Here is a 22,060-nt window from a genome sequence, read left to right on the forward strand (position 1 = left end):
AGACACAGGAAACAGAAGTTGGTTTCAGTTCCACAGAAATTATTCTTCTATTTGTTCATTTTTAGGAACATGTTTCCAGCCAATCTTGTTGAGGCCACATTCAAGCAGGTAAGTAGTTATATTCTTTTTCCTGATGAAAGATGAGCCAGCATCATATGGAACATGTATCTTTGTGAACACAATCCACATACAGACATGGCACATTGCTTTAGATACTGTTAGCACTTTCAGCAGTTAATGGGTCCCTTTCCATAGCCTCAGCAGCCATGGTGTCCCAAGGCAAAACAAAGAAGCATCAAACTCTCCCTAGTGTGACCAGAGAGGCGACATGCACAGCTGTGTCAGCTCCACCTCCACCTGAGGAGAGCTGGAGTCTCTTTAAGAGCTCCCAGTAACACCACACAAAGGAAGAATGGGATACCATGTTCAATTAAGGCAACAAAATAATGTGTTTGTGAATAATCTAATTACTCATTGGAATTTGGCCAGAAAACCTCATCTAAAAATTCTGAGTGAGCAAGAGGCATGGCTGTAGTTATTTCACCGGGGGGAATATTTCATGGGAACCTCACCTCTGGTGAGACAGAGAGAAGGGCACTCTAGGGAGTCATTCCCAATTCTGTCTTATAGGAATGTAGCTCTGTCAGGAGACAATGTGTTTGCTGCACAAGGGTCTGATTAGAGGAAACTCTGATTTTGTTATGCTTTTCCAAAAAATTCAACTACTTTTACAGATTTTAGCAGCACAGGGACAGGAGCTGTCATTCTTTTCATGCTTGTCCCTTTAACATGCAGCCTTGTTGAAACAGAGCACTTAGGAGATCTCACTAAACTATTAATTCCTGCTGGGATGTTAGAGTAAAAACTCTTTTGTTTTATTTCAGTATCGCACCAGGAGTATTCCCATTGTTAAATCCAACAAAGCCTCATCTGAAAGCACCACTCGTCGCATTATAATATATGGAGTCCAGGATGAGAATGGCTCCAACATCCAGAACTTTGCCTTGGATATCACTCCCCCTCCTGAAGTGATTTACAAATCAGAGCCAGGCACGAGTGACGGCATGAATGTGCTGGGGATTGTGATATTCTCTGCCACCATGGGTAGGTTTCAGATACGTTTGGTTTGTAATAATCCAAGTATCCATTTAAGAGAAAAGCATTGGGGTTGGGTTGCTTGGTTTATTGATTCAGCTTTTTAACTGTTTCTATCTAAACTTTGTGAGGGAAAAGGGCAAGACTGTTACAGAGCTGTTTTCCCAACCTGTCAAAGATAAATTTTCAAAATCCATGCAGTTCTGTTTTGTGTGCATACACTTGCATTCTTTTTGGTTTATTTTTTTCTCCATTATTTTGAGCTTTTATTTATGAACCATTTTTTGCTGACTGTAAGAAGCACTAATACAGGAGGCAGGACTACACCAGGTCAGATCCACGGCCCCTTTGCCAGCATTCTGTTCTACTCTCTGGATAGTAGAAAAATCTCAGAGTTTCGAGAAATTCTGCAATAAACAAGTCCACAGCAGACTTTCTTTCCAAAGCCTGAGAAGTTCATACACTTCTAATGCCCAGAGCTTCGGGTGTTGTTTTACAAGAATAAAGAACTTCCCACACTGCTGTTGGTTGCAGGGGCATCAGGCTGAGACACCCCTGGCTCCCCTCTCCTGGCTGGATATTTTATGAGTTTTAAATCTGTGGATCTTCTTTTTTTTTGATTAAAACTTCATTTTATTTTTGCTCTCCTGCAATGTTGAGGGTTATATACCATCTAGTAGCTTGTCACAGTGGACTGTAAGAGCTTCTGTGTGGCTTATTTATTCAGTTCAACTTTCTGGAGGAACTCATTGGTGCCATATGTGTTATATTATGTTTGTGGATTTGGAAGAAGAAATTTAAACAAACATGTCCTAGTTAATCATAAAGTTCTGATGATTTTTATAAGAAAATGCTGATCAGATTTTCCTTACATAAATTTATTCTTGGAAGTTAATCTGGTCAGCAGAGGTAGTCCCATAAAACATCTTTGCCTGGATTTATTATATTATGGTTCAGACCAGCACAAGGGGTCAAGATTCGAGCCTCGAATTAGTGGATTTGTCTCTGTTTTTATAGTTTCTCCAGTGGGTGGTATTCCATACACAACCCTGCTGGAAACTGGCTGTCCTCCAGTTTGTAGTATTTTTTAGTGAATTTCCAAAGTGCAGTGGCACCACAAACACAATTCCAGTCAGAATGTGTTGGATATGAATGAATTAATTACATGTACTTATTAGGATCAAGGGCAATTTTATACTTCTGAGCACAGAAGATCATTCATTGTCTTCCCAGAACTGAATGTGTGACTTTTATCATGTCCCCCAGTCTTGCTGGCCTGGGGCACCAGAGATGGAAGCTGAGATCTGGTTTCTCCCTGGTTGATGTACAAAAACTATAGTACCACTTCTGTCACCTACATCATGGTCCTGCTGGGTCACCTGGGACTGTGACAGCCACCAACAAACCTGAGACACCAAACCCTCAAACCCTGGGACTCCTCCAGTCTGTCATCTTGAACAAAGGATGCAGCCAAGCACTTATCACTGTCCTCAGCTTTCTGGACCCCTCCCCACAATGGAAGCAATAAGACAGAAGACATGTGGCTTCAATCTCTATGAAAGAAGAGCATCCTTCCAAAGCTTTTATTTATTGCAAAAAAATTATACAGGCCTTGGTGCTTTGCAGCAGTTTTGCCCATTTCGGTTGAGTCTTACTTGCACAAAGTTTTTTTTACACCAGAGAAAAAAAGCACTAGGCTGGGTATGAGTTCTTATTACAGCTTCCTTAAGGTCCTTGAACAGCATAAAGAGACAAGAACTTAGACTTGAGCTAACTGTCTTTTCCTGAAGCAGGAGGTGAATTGCTTAGTAATCTCAGTCCAGGAGTAAATCTTGTGTGTGAATGACTGGACTTCTTTGCTGGGCACGCATTAAAATGACAGGCAGAGTGTAAAGCCCTGATGCTGACTCAGCAGAGATGATGACAGTAGCTAAGCACTGAGACATCTGATCTTTTTGTCTTGATGGAGCACATATTATTGATTCATTACAAGGAAAATGTTTGCACTGAAAAGTACCCTGGGACATCAGTGCTGCAGACAGGAGGCCTCAGTCCTTCCCACTTCTCTGTCCCCCCATACCCACATGCCTAGGTAGGATAGTGTTTTAAAGAGCAAATCACAGTCATTCCTGTAAAATTAAAAAGAAGACATTTCTTTTTTTTTGGCATTATAGAGATTTAGAAGATAAGAGTCTATCAACTAGAAGAGCTGAACTATATTTAATGTCCTATTACAATATGAGCAACATGCCTAATGAAAGAGTGTTGTTTTCTGACCTAAACTTTTCAGCTTAGATGAATATTAACAGGCTTACAAACATCTTGAATGCACTGTTATTGTGAAATCCCTGGACAAGCCAGCTGACAGCCTCCCTCCCTGCCCCAGCAGGGAATTGCCCTGGACGTGAGCCGTGGTTCCCAAGTGCAGCTGTGGGCTCCACGGGCCAGAGCCCAGGCTCCTGCTCAAAGCAGGGACACGGCACATCCGGAGCAAGTGGCAGCAACACCCCCCTCCCAGCCCCCTGTGTCCCCACACAGCTCCTTCAAAGGCTGCCTCGCAGGGTGCAGCTCGGTTTTGAAGTGCTTCCTTGAGCAATTAACTCCATCACTTATAATCCTTTCAGGGAGGGATGGCAGATAATTAACTTTAGGAAAATGTCATCTATTTATATGCATTAATGGAAACTACCACTGTCTGGAGAATACATGGTTAGATGACACATCCCAGAGCTCTGTTCATTTCCTTTCTGAGCACTGGGCACACATGAAGGAGATTTACTTGCTTTCTTCTTTACTGGTTAGTCTTTATAGCAACTTGGCTTTTCTTCTCATAAATTTGCATTTCCTTACCTCCCCTAAATTTGCAAAGCCTGACTGATTATGAGGGTTGGTTGTAATTATGCAGACAGACAACTACTAAAAATAAGATGGAGACTTCATTATTAACTCCATTACCAGAGCAAACCTCAAAGCCTGGCTTTGCCTCCCAGGTGTCCCATGGGTGCTGCCAGGTTGTACACAGCACACAGGGGTGAGGCAGAGACAGATCCTTCCCTAGAAAATGTTTTTCAGGGGGAAAGCACTGGGGCTTTGTGTGAAGGCACCTGAGAAACTGAACCTTGATGCTTTTGACTGCAGGTATAATGTTGGGGAGAATGGGGAACAGTGGAGTTCCTTTGGTCAGCTTTTGCCAGTGTTTGAACGAATCTGTCATGAAGATTGTGGCAGTTGCTGTTTGGTAAGTAACTGTTTTTGTAAGAAAATCAGAATTTTTTTTTAAAGAGTAAGAAAATGTCAACAGAAGAGAATGTACAGAAATTTCACAAACTTATTTCCAGGGAAATAAATGAGGGTGAATGATCCTTAGTTTTGCAGAACCTCAGCATCTGAAGATGCACACACATCCTGTGCCTGGCTTGTACTGTCATTTTGAGAGGGGCACCCTCTATGTTACTCCCAAACAATGAAATATGGCATAGCTGGGTGGGGGTGTGCTGTATGCCCTAAGGGCACTGCCAATCCTTGGGCATGCCAAGAGGGATTATAGTACACCCAGCCCACACAAGGGAGAAGCACGAGGGGATGCTCCAGCTGGTATCTCCATTCCTTACAGCACTGCTGTAGACCCAGCCAGACCTGCCAACCCACCTGTCCCAAAGATCAGAGGAACAGCAGGTGACTGCCAACAACACAAACTATCAGCTCAGCACCTTCCCCACCCTTCAGAAGGTCCCCCAGTGTGCCCTAACCTGACATGGGGGGGAACCACTGCCAGCACTCAGCCTTTGTTTCCAGCTACCTTTTAATCTCAAGCTCTTTTGGCACCCATGGCTTTGTATGTAGCTGTGCACAGAAACATAAGTTTTCACAGAACACCTGTCCAGAGGGGGTTCAGAAACTATTCTTCTGCCTATTTATCTGCCCCAAATCAAACTCCCAGGCAGTCCAAGAGCATGTCTAATGTATGTTGGTGTTTCTCCTCTGTCTTCCAAAGGCAACATAAACATTTACTTAACAGCTTCCAATAACCATGAACAGTTATTATGAGCAGAGCTTAGGATTCATTCCCTTCCTTCCCAGTAGCTTACGAGCCTTAAGCTAAGAAGTTAGAGCTGCCTTCTGAACCAAAACATTTCCAAGTGGTTCCTGACCAGCATCACAACCTCAGCTGTGCTTTGGTCACACTCCTCACGTGTGAAAGAGGGGCTTAGTCTGACAAAACAACAGAACCCAGACAGGCTGCTGTGAGCTCTGCTCCAGGAGGGATTTCCCAGCTCATAGTGTTTGATAGGAGGGAGCTGCCTCCTAATAATGACTTTCTTTTTGCTCAGGTATTTTCCCTTTGGAATTGTGTTCCTAATTGCTGGCAAAATCCTAGAAATGGATGACCCCTCAGCCATTGGGAAGAAGCTGGGTTTCTATGCCATCACAGTGGTGTGTGGCCTGGTGGTGCACGGGCTCTTTATTCTGCCAATGATGTACTTCTTCATCACCAAGAAGAATCCCATTGTCTTCATCAGAGGGATTCTTCAAGCCTTGCTCATTGCTCTGGCCACATCCTCCAGGTATTGTAGAGTTTCTAGACAGATGAAATGACATATTTGCTATTGGGAACAGCATCCCTGTAGTGGAGCAGATACACCTGTATCGGAGCAATGGTCCGATTCACTGCTATAATTTTTAAAAACACATCTCTCAACATTTGGAAGTTCTGTGGCAGCCATTTGACAATAATGTTTGTCGCAGTTTTCCCTTGGTTTAAAAAATACTGGACAAAAATGTGTTTTCTTAGAGGACTTAAAAGGAAATAAGATTTTTTTCCATTAAAAAATATATATACAAAGTTAATATATATGAGGGACACACAGTTTGTCCAGACTGCATTTTTGGTATTAGCTGGGAATCTCCTCTTTCAGTCATGTGGAAACATTTTACCCTTTCTACTCATCTTAGTCTTTGTTTCTTGGTACATTAAGAAAAGACTGTGGTTGCAAGCTATTGTCCAGCACTGGAAAAGTATTCAGCTATTCTGCTCAAGGAATAGTATTTTTTGCATCCCTTTTAGGGAGGATGTACAATGAGTTTTAATTGTAGCTGAACAAAGGTACAATGAAAATGGGAAACAGCTTTTGAAAAGTGACTCCCAACAGGGATTAACTGGTGCATGAGATGTGGTTGAAAGGGCTGGAATTGCCTTGCATGGAGTGGAGACAGGAATAACAAAATAGCATTTCTGTGTAGCTGATACGACAACACGGTTTCAGGGCATCTGTGCCAGGAGGAATGTATAAGATTAAAAGAAAGGAGAGGAAGGAGTTATTATTTCACTACAGAAGGTATTGGCTTTCCAATGTGTTACATTTTACAAGGTGTTGCATATATAACAGTTTGCTCCAAAATGACCTATAAAGAGCAACATACTGTGAAATACAAAATCAAGGAAAATTACATGCTGGGTGATGTTTAAACTCCAATTAGGCTTAAATAATTAAAGGAAGCTTTTTTATTAGAACATAAAAAGTTTGTAGCTTGGGATATTGTCACATGCCCAGATTCAAGTAGGATGCTAATTTTGCACTCCAAGATGTTAGTGTTGGAAAAGGCTCATCAGGCTCACATTTGACACACTTGACTATCTGCCCTGCTCCTCTAGGAATTCTGTTTCTGAAGAACTCTATTGCTGACAACTCAGCTTTTTTAAGCTGTGTTATTCCATTCACTCTCTCTCTCTTTTTTTTTTTTGTCTAGAAAGAGATAACTTTTCCTAAAAATCTAACCTGAATATTTCTCTTTTTAGGAAAAAAAGAAAAGAGGAAATTTTTGTTCTTGTTTTATCTTTAGCATCCATAGAAGAATTTGTCCTTTCCTTCTCCTTTTCTGTTAAAAAGCAACAAAAATATCCAACTTTTTCATGAGTATGGGTACTTTTAACAAGGAGGGTTTAATAAGACTTATAAAATGTGAGCAAGCTCTTTTCACAGATCTGCACATCACAGGGACTGTCACTGCACAGTTTAACTTGCAGGCAACTTGTAGGATGCTTGTGGTTCATCTTAGAACTCAGCTCTTCCTTGGGAGAGCTGGACTCCTAGGAAGGAGCCCCAAAAGCCATCATGGGAAGGAGAGGTAGACAGGCTGATCAGGCACAGCTATAAAGCCAAAATCTCAGCCTACAGAACTGATGAGAGAGGTGTCTGTCTCTGCTGAGCCTCTTCAAGGTAAACCAATACTTGAAGGTTTTTTCAGCCCCATTTCCTTATCCCAAGCTGACATGAGAGTGTCCACTGACAGCAGGGAACACATGGGGAGTCCAGATTTCTCCTAAACCTGTGCTGGCTTTGACTTTCCCTGAGCTCTGACAGCTCCAGGGACATCAAGGGCTTAGAGACAGCAGTGTAAGGAATAATGACATATTTATAGGCCCAGAGAGGGTGTAGTTTGGGAACAGAGCTCTGGCACCAGCTGGCAGCTCAGCCTGTCAAGAACCTCCAGCAGGACTTGCTACCAGATTTAGTATCTTTATTGACAGGAGTTAATGTACTACTAAAGTTAAGGTGAATCCTGAGGAAAGGCTCTGTACATACGAATTTGAGGCTTGGACATGTTTGATGGATTTAGCTCTGTCTGTCCCTTCTTAAGAGTGTGTATATTTTGCAAATCCAACACAGGCCCAACATGGTTTCTAATGTTTTCCTGCTCAAATAGCAGTGCCTTGTCTAGAGAGAGCTGAACTTTTCACCTTGGTTGCTCTGAAAGGAATGGATACTGCACATAACTGAGCTGCTGCCAAAAGAACATGCACAAATAATTGGGGCTGGACAGGAGAGCTGCTTCTCCTGACAGTCAGCACATGTGTGTTTGGTTAAATCAGACTTGCCACAGGGGCATTATATAACACTCATCATGTGGGTATTGGATTTTCAGATCATCCTGGAGGAGAACAAAGAGCTGGTTTTAAGAATACTGATGTGTTTCTTGGAGATAATTCTGTGTCAGTTGATGCCTACATCTAAAGATAGAAAACCCCAGATCAGTGGGCTGATACTCGTTTCACCTGTGGAAAGCTTATTTTCAAAGCTAAAAATCAAACTACAAGCAGCAAAAACAATCCCATTTACAAAACCCAAGAATGTAACCCAGGGGAAGCTGAAAGCCTGTAAGCAGCCACCTCATGGCAATGATTTTACTGAATCTGAACAACATTTCAACTCACGTCCCTTAGTGAAAGGTTCTGTACCCCATTCTCAGTCTCCTTATATTTCTCCCAATTTTCCTGGTTTGTCTTCACTGCTTCAGTGAGGGGAGTGCAGCACCTGCTGCCACTGCCCACCCTGCCCTGCCCTGGGGGGTTCAGGCTGCACAGTTGGGGATTTTTCACTTACTGCTTTTGTCCCCCCACATCCCCCTGATCTTGTCACCACTTAGCACTCTCAAAAAGCAATATCTGGCCTAAAGGCAAAATTCTTGATTTTAGCTTTCCTCGTTCCAATGGCAAGAGGGAATTTTGTTTTTCTAGGTCATCTCTCCGTACCATTAATGAATTAAAGCAGCATCTTTTCAGTGGCACATCCCATCAAAAGAAGCAATTTTCATCTTCTCTGAAGACAAGTTATAAACCACGACTTTTTCAAGGGGTTTGCTGCTTATGAAACGCTGAGATCTTGGCTATTGCAGAGTGTAAATTGAAGGCAGATTTAGAAACGGGAGATGAGATCAGTTTGTTGATTTTTTGGAGCAAATACCAAAATGCATTTGAATGATAAGATAAACAGAGCAGCTGAACAGCTGCTCTTCCACAGTGACTAGCTGTCTTTGTGGCTCACACTAGTAAGAGCTTGGCCTGATCCAGCATTAGCTTATACTCAGTCTCTGCAGCTGCAGCATTTTATCCCAAAATTGAGATAAGACTCTGAAAATGTATTTTTAATTGTTGGAGTTAGTGCTGGGAAAAGATACCTCTCAGCTGAAAGCTTTAGGACAGTTTTTAAAAGACTTAACAGATTAAGATCAGCACTTCAGAGTGCACTTTTTCCTCCTAATAAATGTTAAATGTCAGGCTTTGATGTTACTGCTCCACTGTTTAACACTAAATAAATATCAATAAATAAAATAGCTTTCAAGAAAACAAACTTCACCTAATTTAACTGGAGAGGCAAATTAAAGTATTAATTTGATAATGTTTTTTATAATATTGAAATTATATATTTATATAACTCAAAAATTGCAGTAGGAACTCTTTTTTTTTTCACTGCCACCTGTAAGTCACCAACAGCCAAAGTCTTAAATAAGACATATGTTTTTCTGGTATGTGGCAGATGATACATAAATAAAAATGAACCATCATTGAACAAGACAACCTCTCCTGGGATGCTCCAAATCATTTTTGTCACCTGTATTCAGGGAAAGTTCATTGAGATGAAACAGGTGCTGAAAGGGTAATCAGGGATGTAAAGCAGCAATCTGTTAAGAGAAGACTTGGAAATCTGATTGGGTCAATCCAGGCTGAGAGAGAACAAAGTTGATTTCCAACATTATGTGTTGTAACAGCTGATTATGCAAGGAGAAATACATAAGGCACATAAAAGCAAAGTGAGTGTAAATTGAGAAGAGTACAACTAGATTGTAAATTGAATTTCTCATCTGAGCAGTGAGTTCTGGAAAGCCTTTCAGCAGGAGTCGTCAGGACAGACAGTTTACTGGCTCTAAGGATGCAGTGTCGTAAATTTGAGTGAAACTCTGTAGTAGTTGCCTGTGCTAGGAAGGTACAAGAGTTCATGACCCGGGAATTTGTTTCCTTTCAATATCTTGCACAATGTTTCGCATCATCACTGCACTTATATTCTGCCCATTTTCTTCTTTATTATAATACTTGACAAACAGCAAACCCATTGGCCTTGTCACGTGCCCTAGAAATTTGATTTCATCCAGCACAAAATTCAAAGGGAAGACACACCTGACTCTGAGATAGAGCACAAGTTTACAAGTTGAATTCTCGTACAAACAGTGTCACACATTTGGTTTACAACAATGGAAACAGATACAGATTTTGCTGTCTGTGCCATTGGTATTATGGGATTGTTTTGCACAATCTTTGTCACACCTCAACCAAACTGGAACATGTCAATCAGCTAAAATTTGCACATTTCACAGCTCAGCTCTCAGAACAAGCAGACACTGAGGTTTAATATTCTGGTATGTCAGAGTGTGGGCAAGGTGGAAAGGCCCTGTAAGATTACCTTTTTCTCCTCTTTGTCCCACAAAGAAATCAGACAGGGTTTTCTTATAAAAAAGCCAAATGGCAGAGGAAAGACTGTCTTTAAAAACAAGAAACCCTCCACAACTGAAGTAGCTGCAGGGAAGGAAGACAATGAATAGCAAATTAAGTAATTATTTCTTGGCCATGCCTATGGTTAGAACACCTAGAAGTGCTCCTGGTCTGCTCCTGGTTGCAGCTCCACCAGGGTGTTCAGTTCTACATTATCTGTGAGCTCCACCTTCATCCTCTTATTTTATGGTAAACAAGACACAGAGAATTTCAGTCATTCACAAAAGACTGTGTGTAAAATCATAGGCATGCCCAGAGAGAAATGACATCTCATGTGCAGTTAGGGGGGTTATGGGGTTAAGCTTTGATGGGTTTGTTTTTCAAACTAAATATTGATTAAATATTAGGACTGCCTGAATGGAAAAGTTTAATATACCCCAGTTATTTGAGGTAATCAGATTTCCATTGCTTCCTCGCCCTTTCAGTTTATTTCCATACTTAGAGAAAGACTTTTGTCCAGATTTTCAGGCAATGGCTGCCAGTTTGTAGTAAATCATTCACCAGTCAAGCTTTATAAAGTTATAGAAAACAGAGGTATCATAATGAAAATATCTTTTTTCTTTTGTGTTTCTATTGCAGGAAGTTTCTTTTCCTTTCCAAGCACTGTTACTTTCCTCAAACAATTGCTTGCACAAATACCAAATGACAACTCCTACTCACGGAAACATTTTTCTTACACATTCTTGCAAACTTGGGGTTATGATTTCAGAGTTTTTGGAATCCTTTGTAGGTCATTTGTAATGACTAAGAAACACTTTGTAGATCAAATGTGTTATCTTCAATTCAGAACAGCTAATGGCCATTGTAAGATTAGGTATCAGAGCCACATTGCTGATGTGAAGATCCCAACCCACGGTGACATATCCATCTGAAGTGCCCAAAACAATGGAAAGACACCTCTATTTCATGGATCAGGGCATGAAAATCACATGAGAACAGGACATTAAAGACACTTAGTATCATGATACCAACATTTCCCCTATAACTATCTTTTTAAAGAGGTAACTTTGGAATAATATTGAAGGAGTTTGCTGTATTACATGTATTTAAATAGTCTCAGAGACTGAGCAGTATATTAAAATTGGTATCACAACAAGGAAAATATCTTGCATTTGTATATTTTCTTTAGTGGTGTTACTTACTTTCCATACAAACTGATGTGCCATAAAAATTACTCACTCACTTGAATGCAGTTTAATTACTCATTGTACAGTGAATGTGACACCACATGGTAAAATGCAGAATGTTACAAAAAGACCTATAAAATATACAAATGAACATGTATCAAAGTGTTACAATTTAAAAATGTGTGCATCCTATTGAAAATGAGAAAATTTATGACCATGTAATATTTTATTAATTGTCTCAGTTTACGAAAACAAAAATCAGATTTCAGGGTATGAAATTCAGGGTTAAAGTTTTGAACGGATCAAGCTTTTTGTAAAATAAATACCTGTCAAACAGTCTTATACAATTCCATTCTATTCCACACACATACATCCCATTTACATATGTACACATCATTATAGAACCTGCAATTATGTGGTTGTTATATGATCACACAAGGGACGTGGGCAGACCTGTGCCAGAGAGGAAATGGGATTTTACATTCCCAAGTACAGAAGTTTGGTCTGTAACTTTTATTTTCAGGCATGCTGTTGATCAGATCTTTGCCTAACCCCTTGCAGAAATAAGAAATTGTTTACATATGAGGCGGGCCTGGAAGGAAACACTTTTAGAATCCATGAGTGCACAACAATTTTCAGAGATTCTACTATCAAGCTGCACAGTGTGTTCGTCTTTCTTTCATTTGAGTGTACAACATTGCCTCTGTGGGATTTCTGTCCCTTTTTTTCTGAAAGAGGGAAAGATAGAACAATATTTTTAACTTTGGGGAAGCAAAGTGCACTATTAGATATTCATTTATGCCTTTTTTAGATGTAACTGTCTTTATCCTTCCTCAAGCAGAGGAGCGAGTTACCTGGCAAGTGAGCACAAGTGCAGAGCAGTGCCCAGACAGTGTGAAATCCCCCCTGCCTGGAGAAGGTTTGCTACAACTCATTCATTCCCCAGAAATAAAAATAAATCAGCATGTGTTTCTTTGGTGTTCTGCAGCTCAGCCACCCTGCCTATCACATTCAAGTGCTTGCTGGAGAACAACCACGTGGACAGGAGGATCGCACGGTTCGTGCTGCCCGTGGGGGCCACCATCAACATGGATGGCACGGCGCTGTATGAGGCCGTGGCCGCCATCTTCATCGCACAGGTCAACAACTACGAGCTGGACTTTGGGCAGATCATCACCATAAGGTAATCCAAAGGTGCATTCCTCACAGAATGGTTGTTTTTAAGTAATGCAGAGCTCAGGGACTGCACAAAGAGAAATTGTTCTGCTCCTGTTCAATACAGGCACGTGGACAGCAGGAAATGTGCTCCTGTTGGAGGATAACCATCTCATTTGGTTATCTCATAACTAGGATAACTATCTCATTTAGTGATAACTGATCACTTTAGGACTGGGACATTTTACTGTTATTGCTGTTTCAAACACTATTTTAAACTTCAGGAAAGTTTTCAATTTCAAGCATGATTTGCATCTTTACACAAGAGGAAAAGGTTAAAAAATGCAAAACTAGAAGTCGTATTTCAGATAATGGGGAATAGTCTGTTAGGAAGCTCTTGGAGGATCAGGGGGAAGAGGGAAGGGGGACAGATGCTACTATCAGGGCAGGTTTTCATGAATATGTCATATCTCTCAGATATTTTTAAAATGTCTTCTCTGCTGCTTGTTAAAGCAGAAAACTTCATAAACAACCATGCTCTCAGTGGGCAGAGAGTGCTATGGCTGTGTACTCCATCCTTGAAAAGTCTGTAGTGGATCCAAAAGACTAGAAGATCCAGCTGAACAATTACTGCCAGAATAACTCCAGTGACTGCCAAAGAATCCCTCAGGGCCTGAAACCTGCAGGTTTCCAGCAGGGAACAAATGATTATAAAAACATTCCTCATAGTCAGAGCCTTGTGCAACATATTTGAGATGTGCTTATCTACCCACTCACTGACCTCACCGCTGCCCCGTTCACACTGCTGGGCCTTGTCTGTCTTCTGCTGGACCTGAAAACCTTCATGACAAGAAGAGGAGAGTCCTGAAACAAACCCCATGTGACAGCTGAGGTTTGCTAATGGGCTCCTGGCAAGATCTGGGTAGACCAGATGAAAAAGAAACAAATTGTACCCATATGAGCTCTTGCTTCAGGCTCGCGCTCTCTTTGAAAACTGTTGGAACGCCCCTGTGCTAAAATTTAGTCTTTTCTGATTTGGAATTTTGAGATTTTTTTAGCATGTAATCCCAAAATATGGCCCAGAGCATGAGCAGACATTACATACACTTTGAAGTAAAGAATGGTAATTTTAAAAATTAAGGAGGAGGAGGAGGAGGATGGTAAATGGAAAGAAGGTAAATTCTAGTTTTCTCTAAGCAGAACTCTATTTTATCTCTTATTTTCACTCCCCACATTAAGTGCTGGTACACAAGGACCAGACAGAGGTAAAACAGTGGAATGAAGATACAAATAAAGATTGGAAAAATCCAGAAAAGGAAAAGAAATAAAAAGACTCACTTACAAAAGAAGGCGGCAAACAGGAAATGGCAGTGGATCCAGTACCTCCAATATCTTAATCCAAAATCTGCCCCAGATCTTAGGACTTTGGGACCTCGAGATTTAAAATTCAAATATTCTGAGTTCTAGGGTATTTTTGCCAGAGGGGAAAAATGTTAGGAAAAAAAATCAGTCTACTTTGCTCATAGTTTGTAAAATCCAGGCTGACAGTTTCTATCAGTTTGATTCTGCAAACAAAGATGTAGCAGAGAAAGAGAGTAAAGATTCTGTTTTCATCAACTGAGCATATTATAGAAAGAAACATCTACATTAAGGTAAAAATGGAATGGAACAATCTTAGACAAATGTTCCTGGGTTTGCTCCCAATTAAGTCATGAGACCTTCTGGCCTGAACTGCCCTAAGAGGCAGCAGCAGTTCTGATCAGCCAGTCAGTTCATAGCACTAACAAAAGCCTTTTAATGTTCATTATAGTTATCTCTTACTCAGCTACTGAGCTTGTGTCCCTTCCTTTCCACCTACATTCTGTTACAATGCTATCAGGATGCTAAGCAAGTTAACTTTTTCAAAATGTAGTTTTAAGTCTTTCTTGTTGCCCATCACACTCACATGCAAATGTTTGGGGTTTTTTTCATTGCAGAAAAGGGCTCTAGTTAGAAATCCTGATGCTGCTGTACTGGTCCACTGTACAGCTGTAAGCAAGAGACTGGATCTCTCTGTGTTTCAGTTTCCATGTGGGTAATTACTGTTACCCTCATTTTCCATAGGAGGGTGATGACACTGAACTGCTTGCCAAAAGCTCTGACATTCTGGACCGATGAATGCAGTGGATTTGCAGTGTATGCACTTTCTGTCATTCTTTTACAACTGTCAACCTTTGGGTTTTGTCTTTCTGCTGGATGGCCTAGCTCTTGGAAGTGGCTGGATTGGTAGAAATGAATATATCCAGTCACTTTTGCTCCTGGAAAAAGGAATTAAATCCCTCCCCTAAAAGTAACATTATGAAAAAAACGTTAAGCCTGCCAGGTCCACTCTTGCCCTGGTCTCCCATTCAATTCTGCTTGCCTGGATGAAAAAATGGTGTGAAGGTCAAGTAAAAATACTTTCCAGAAGCTGAAGATGTACAGTCACATTCATGCCTGCTGAATATTTAGATCCAAGTCCGCAAAGCCATGTGCTGTGCAAGGTCTTCACCTTGGCCCAGCCTCTTTTCCCTTGGCCTCACCTCTCTGTGAGGGACTGACATCAAAGGCCCAGGCTCAGCCAGGCACGGATTTGCCTGGCACAGGGACTGCCCATGGTGACTCAGAGGTGTCTGCTGGGAGCTCTGCTACCAAGGGGGAAGCAGAGATGAGCAGTGCTGGCAGATTCATGGCACGCAGTGCTCTGTGGTGCCATAACCCACAAGGAGCTGACACAACCCACAGCCTGGCTGGGCCCTTTGCTCTGCACCTCTGGCAGTAACAGGTAACAGAACTGCCCCACCAGTGCCAAGGCTGTGAAAGCTGAGAGGGAGAATTTAGCCCTGGGCAGACAGTTTGGCCTGTTTTTGCTCTCACCTGGTTTGTGTCCACAACACACTGGCACTTCCTTGCAGTGGCTTGTGTGAGAAGGAGTATGGTTTGGGAAAGCTCCTGTAGGAACATGATGTGGCTTCTTGCAGAGCAACCCATCACTGGTAAAGCTTCTTCCTTTCTTTCTTTGTTAAAGTATCACAGCAACAGCTGCCAGCATAGGTGCTGCAGGCATCCCCCAGGCTGGGCTGGTGACAATGGTCATTGTTCTCACCTCGGTCGGGCTCCCAACAGACGACATCACGTTGATAATTGCTGTGGACTGGGCACTGTAAGTAACATTCAGCTTTTGAGGTTTCCATTGTGGCAACTTGGCTAAAAAGGCAGAGGGTCTCCAGGGGTGTAGTAATACAGATATATATAAAAGGCATAGCAAGTGATTATGTTGTTTGAAATGGTGTTAATGTAGCCTCATTAAATACCCTGCTGATGTGGACATTATATTGAAAAAGACACAGACAAATGAGAGAGAGTCTCGATGAGACTTGGAAATATGACCTGCATGGAAGGGCTGAAGAAGTGGAGTTTATTTGGTCTAAAAGCAGAGCAGGCTGAAGAGGTCACCACAGCAGCTTCTTACACAGATGAGATTGTCCTGAAGAAGACAGTGATCAACCTTCACATTTACAGGGAGGGAGGATGAAGTAGAACGAAGGACCTATCTTAAGTCAGATCCAGGAAAACTCAAAAGAGTTATTTTTATCTAGAAGGACAGTCAGGCAATGGAACTATGACAGACTCAGCCTGAATGTAATACTTGCCATGTACTGCAAGAGGACTAATAATGTCCTCCTTTTATCACAGATCCCGATGCAATTCTGTTCTTTCTGATTTCAAATTATTTTTTATTTAGTCTATATAAAATATATCTCCTTTAATACAGTGGACTTTGATCACATGAAGGTTTGAGTAGAAATGCGTTACAAGTCCATTCTGTTATATATCCCATTTTATTAAACTTCTAGCCACCAATTTTTTGTACGAAGAGCTGTGAGAAGAACTATTTCCTGTTAAATGTAATAGAATATTACTATTATTATCATTAATAGGAGTCATGAGTCTTGTGTTGTATGAATATTTTAAGACTGTATTACAATAGCCTTTTCCCTCTATATTGCTCAGTTTTTTGCCCAGCTCTTGCAACATCAACATTTCGTTGTTTTTCCAGTAAGTCTTCCAGCATATATGGGAATTATGCTTCTTTTTGTCTTACACAACTTTTCAAAACAACAGAGAATAAACTTTTCAGACTATAGTTCCAGACGGTATTAAAAAGTGAGCAAGGAACAGACCCAATTTTCTGTCTTTTGCAGATGACCTTTCAAACAAAAAGTATTTTTCTGTATTTCGGCACTTGGTGGTTTCAAGAGCCTGCAGATGCAAAGTGTCAACATGGTTGACATGATGAATATTTTCAGTATTAGTTTTGGAAGTACTGGAGTATGAAGAATGCTTAAAGAAGGCTGGTTAGATGATCTCACGAGACTGAAATACCCATTACAATGCACTGCAGGTATTACAACTCCTTTAGGTAGCCATAACATGTATGTGACCTTCATAGCTCTAGGTAGTGCTTAGAGACATGAAGAAAAGAATCAAAATGTTTCTCAGCTAATGCATTAAACACGACGTAAAAGCTTTGCATCTTTAATAAATCATCTAAAGCCAAAGTACCACTGCAAACATGTTTGCACTGAAAGAAATGCCCCAGCAGCAGGTTGGGCTCTTAGCAGAGAAATGTCAGTGTGTGCAGGGTAGTTCTACTCAGAGGTAGTGCAGACTGCTCCACACACACAGGAACAGGGAATACAACTGGTCATCAATGTGCCAGGCAATTAATTTTCTTAAGAGTTTCAGTGTGGCGCACTGTTTCCTCAGAAAAATCCTGTCTGCAGAAAAGATGCTCAGCAGAGCTCAAGAGGGAGTGCAAACTCTCGAGCTCTGCTCACACAGCTTCTTCTCCACCACGGCTGACTCTCTGCACAATCCAACATTCACAGCGCGGAATATCTTTCCAAGAATCACAATTTGATGATTAACCAAGGGAAAAAAAGTCAATGTTTAACAGGAACATTTATCAATATGTGCTGTAACAGTATTTTTCCCTGCTTAACATATTCTTGTGGGAATTTTCTTCATGGCAAAACCCAAAATCGGAACAGCAGGAATTCGAAAAATGGATTGAACAAACAAATGTAGGGCTGGGTCCTGGAGTCAACAACCACGTCCTGGTGTAGGCTGTGGAATATTATGGCTGAAGTTACTTGCAGTTGCACCTACAGCTTGAGTAACTGCACACACAAATAAGCTTTCATGCAGGAACTTTCCTGATAATTAAGCAGGCAACTAGATAAACATTTATATTCACCAAGTACCTGCCTGAAACAGCTGAAAAAAAATCAGTACAGAGTTTCAATTCTTTTCTATATTAAGATACAGGATCAGAAATCTGGGTAGTGTTGATATTGGACCATCACTGACTTCAATAAGCCAAACATCTGGAGATTTCTGAACCTCCATTTTATAACCTACATTTATAAATTAAGTTACTAATATGACACAGTCTTCAAATGTATATGTTTTTCTTGGAAAAGACGTGATTATATTTCAGACTTAAAAGCTGTATCGTCTATTGAAATCTCATCAGTTTTAACTAACAGATTCCAGGATGACCCAAGTTTAACACTTGTCTATGACAGCCACTTACTTTTGTGGATTTACAGTCTGAATTTTAATAAATTTATCTTTTAGACAGTGGGCAGAAGGTAAAGAAAGAAAGGAAGAAATTCCATACATGAATAAATGAAAAGTAGTTAAACTGTATATATACAAAGTACTGTCAAGCAGACACATTTAAATTGGAAAAGGTAACTGGAAATGAAGAATCTTTAGGAGCCATTGCACAGCCACCATAAGAGCCAAAGCCACCATAGCTTTTTCAGGAATGAATGTGATTTAAATATGGTCAGTGCCTGCTTGGTTTGTGGGTATAACCTTCAATAACCTTCTTAAGTAGCATTTTGGTTGCTGAGATTGGGACCTTGATCACTGATATAAGGTACTGGTTGTACTGGCTGACCTCTACTTTTATTGAATTAAGACATTTGCAGCACCAGTCTCCAAATCAGCCGTGTTACTGGACCTTCTCATGTACACTCAGACAAAAATGCAGTCGTGGTCTGCTCTGTTACACCTCTTTAGTGCCGATCAGCCGGCCTGTGTAGGGAGGCATCACTGTTCCAGTTAACTCAGTTACAAAATAAAGTGTGTGGCAGCACAGCACACTGAGCTCAGAAAAGGCTGGAAAACCCAGCTGAGCTGCATCATAGCTGGAGGCTGCCCCATGCCAAACTCCTCACTACCATCTCTAAACCTTCTAGCTCATAAAAGCAGCAAAACTGGGCTTTAGCTACAATTACTGCAGTGATGAAGGCATAGGAATGTACCCAAAGAGCCAACAACTTACCATGACCATTCCATTTTCCAGAGACAGGTTCAGAACAATGATCAATGTCCTGGGAGACGCGCTGGCTGCCGGGATCATGGCCCACATCTGCCGGAAGGAGTTTGTCAAGGATGGTGATGAGGTAACTATGCCATAAGCCAGGGTGTGCCAGCATGTGCCAGGCTGTGGCAAAGAACCTGCCAGCTCCCACATTTGGGTCATCTAGTTTATAAAGGGCATGTCAGAGACAGGACAGAATTGGGCACGTGCTGCTTAGCAGGTGGGGTGGAGGGATGTTTTTCCATGAGGTCATGTGAAAAGCCACTGGAGTTCCAGGCTGGCCAGCCAGCTGTGCCTGGCACACCAGGGCTGGGAGCAGGGAAGCAGCTGCAGTCCTGCCATTGCACAAGGTGCTGGAGCTGCCAGTCTCCCACTCAGGACCCTAGTCCTGACTGGACAGTAATTGTCCTTCTCCTAAAACTGTGACCAGTAACAGAGCAGGGTGACAAATGTTCTTGACTGCTTGTGTGTAGGGGGAGGTGAAGGTACCTATGAGTGTGTATATCCATAATCAATAAGCTCACATCAAAAGCAACTCCCTTGGGCGTTTCCAGCCTCTGTGTCAGCATCATCTGAAGCCACCACTGCAATCATTTTCTTTCCAGACTAGCACAAGCACATTACTCCATTCTAGACTTCATTCTCAGGCATCTTCATGCCTTTTACACTTAATACAAGTCCCTCACTACATCCTTTTGTTCTTCCTTCTCTGTACCTTATTTCATACACCACACATACCTGTGCATTCTGAAGCCCCCACCTCATTCCACTCCTATGCATTTTCCCCTTCCTCTTTGGCATCATTCAGTCGTTACCTGTAACAGGAACTCCTTCTCATGGCCCTCCTTCAAATCCTTGACAAAAGAGACTCCTAATTCCATGAACCCATGATGTTTGGAGGTGCTAATCTCCAACCATTTCAGCTCATAGCAGACTCTCACTACGTTTCTTCCATAAAGACAGAATAGTTCATGCAGGAAAGTTTCTTTATCGGGACTAATTTTCACAGCGTGTTTAATTTCTGTGCATCATTTATAGTACTCCAGACAAATAACAAAGTTTTATTTCTATCATTATTTCTCCCATTCTACAATCATTCTACTCAATCCCATTCTCATGCCTTCCGGCAATGTTCATTTAAAATTCCTCCTCTTTCAAGTTGTGCATAGAAAGACAGGCTGTGTCCTCCTGAAGTAATTACTGATGACAGGATTAGTCCTGAATATATGGGCTACACATACAGCTAGCTGCAAAAAAACCTAAACACACAGCCTAATGGTAAGGTATGTCACCCCTTACAAAGCCAGAAGTGTAGCCTGAGCTCCTGCACAGCACAGGCCTCTGACATTTCATTACCGTACTTAGAACTCAGGCAGAACTTAAGAAGAGATGTTTCAATAATATAAAATCCCTCCTAAGGGATTATTTAGTCATCTGTGATGAGATTTTCTTTGAATCATGCTCTATAACTGTATTAAAATATACTGCTGGTCTGCCATACATTTTGGCTGCATAATTTGTGCAGTTAGTAATGAATACCCAAAGGCCATATTTTCTCAGCTGCAAGCCCACCTCTCTTCTCTGCCAGTATTTACGTCTTACTTTCCCCATCAGAATCTGGTTTGATTTAAAGAACACTTCAATATTTAACTTATGAATCAGTTAATAAAATCCTTTTTATTTCTTTTGAAACAGTGCAGAGACAGGTGCTAGTTTATTGGGTTAGAAAAAAGGCAGAAGGCAACAACAAATGACTTACTGATCTAAGTAACTGCACTTAATAGCAAGCACTGCCCAAAGCTCAGCACTGAGAGTCTGTACCTTTTAAACTTAGCCCTGAAATTCTAGTCTCTATTTGCCCTTCTTCTATTGCTTTACCAATGGCATGCAGTTATTACCATAAGTTAAATTAGGGTAATGACAGAATTTGTGCTTTTACACAGAGACACCTTCACTTTGTGCAGATGTTGCAAAGATGCCTTAGTGTATATGAGAAACAGGTCCTGGAAGTCTATGGAGGCTCTAGATAATCCTGGTGAATGTAAAGCAGCCCACAGGCTTTCCAGTAAAAATTGTATCCTGTTGTATACAGCAATCAGTGGCAGTATTCCAGATCTTGATGCTTTTCACATAGGTGCCACTGATCTGTGAAACTAAGCCTGTTAACATCCATCAGATTGTGGCTTACCAGAGAAATGGCTGTGTGAAGACCATGAATGAATCTCGCGGACCAGAAACAGTGAAAGGGTTTCAGCACCAAACACCCGTACAAGTGGAGCAAGAAGAAACTCCTGTGGAGAATCACACTAAGAAATCCAACAGTAAAGACCACTGCACTATTGAAATAAATGAACTAGAAACAAATGTGTAACTGCTGCACTCAGTGGTATCTCACACCCCAGTGACATGATACCCAATCTCTACCTCACAGCTGGAAGAGGGACTCTTTGCCTTGAACAGGAATACGTGGAGTTATCGCCACCCTGCTTGTACTGGAGCTAAGAAACCAGCTGTGAACGTCAGGAAAGGCACACAGCTTGCAAGAGACATGGGCTTCTCTAGGTGGAAGATTTTAATAGCGAAAAATTAACTCATGGATGACTGCTGTTTTATTCTGCACTCATTGGACTTCAATAGAGTATTTGACTCCTTTGGCTCCTTTTTTTAAAAAAGCTTTTTCTATTTGACCCTTCTTGATTTTCTAACCAAAGCCTTTTTTTTTTTGTTAATCTCAGTAATTATGAACATTGTATTTATGTAGAATTTTTGCTATGTGAAAATGTTTCACCAAAATTGCTAAAGATACCAATTTTGTCTAACATTCACTAAATATAGAGTTTGTGCTTAGCTTTAGAACAGCAGTAAGAAAATCACACCGATTTCCTTGTTTCAAGGGGTTACATCTATTACTAAATAACAGTCCAAGCAGAGGGGAAGCCAAGT

At 41.2% G+C, this 22,060-nt stretch overlaps 1 protein-coding gene across 2 annotated transcripts in view; it reads left to right on the forward strand.

Moving 5' to 3' along the window:
- The window catches only part of SLC1A7 (solute carrier family 1 member 7), a 47,510-nt gene extending 25,963 nt beyond the window's left edge, over positions 1-21,547 (forward strand). The window contains exons 4-12 of one of the 2 annotated variants that reach the window (XM_027698965.1): positions 66-108; positions 885-1,104; positions 4,234-4,333; positions 5,427-5,660; positions 12,536-12,730; positions 15,749-15,883; positions 19,100-19,199; positions 19,335-19,337; positions 21,252-21,547. In XM_027698965.1, coding sequence (XP_027554766.1) covers positions 66-108; positions 885-1,104; positions 4,234-4,333; positions 5,427-5,660; positions 12,536-12,730; positions 15,749-15,883; positions 19,100-19,199; positions 19,335-19,337; positions 21,252-21,488 — 1,267 coding nt within the window. In that variant the 3' untranslated portion in view covers positions 21,489-21,547. The remainder of the gene's footprint in view (positions 1-65; positions 109-884; positions 1,105-4,233; positions 4,334-5,426; positions 5,661-12,535; positions 12,731-15,748; positions 15,884-19,099; positions 19,200-19,334; positions 19,338-21,251) is intronic. The other variant, XM_027698964.1, reaches the window with a different exon arrangement.
- Positions 21,548-22,060: the final 513 nt, after the last annotated feature.

Source organism: Neopelma chrysocephalum, unplaced genomic scaffold (genome assembly GCF_003984885.1).
Source record: "Neopelma chrysocephalum unplaced genomic scaffold, ASM398488v2 Primary Assembly neopelma1_135, whole genome shotgun sequence".
Classification (NCBI taxonomy): Eukaryota; Metazoa; Chordata; class Aves; order Passeriformes; family Pipridae; genus Neopelma; species Neopelma chrysocephalum.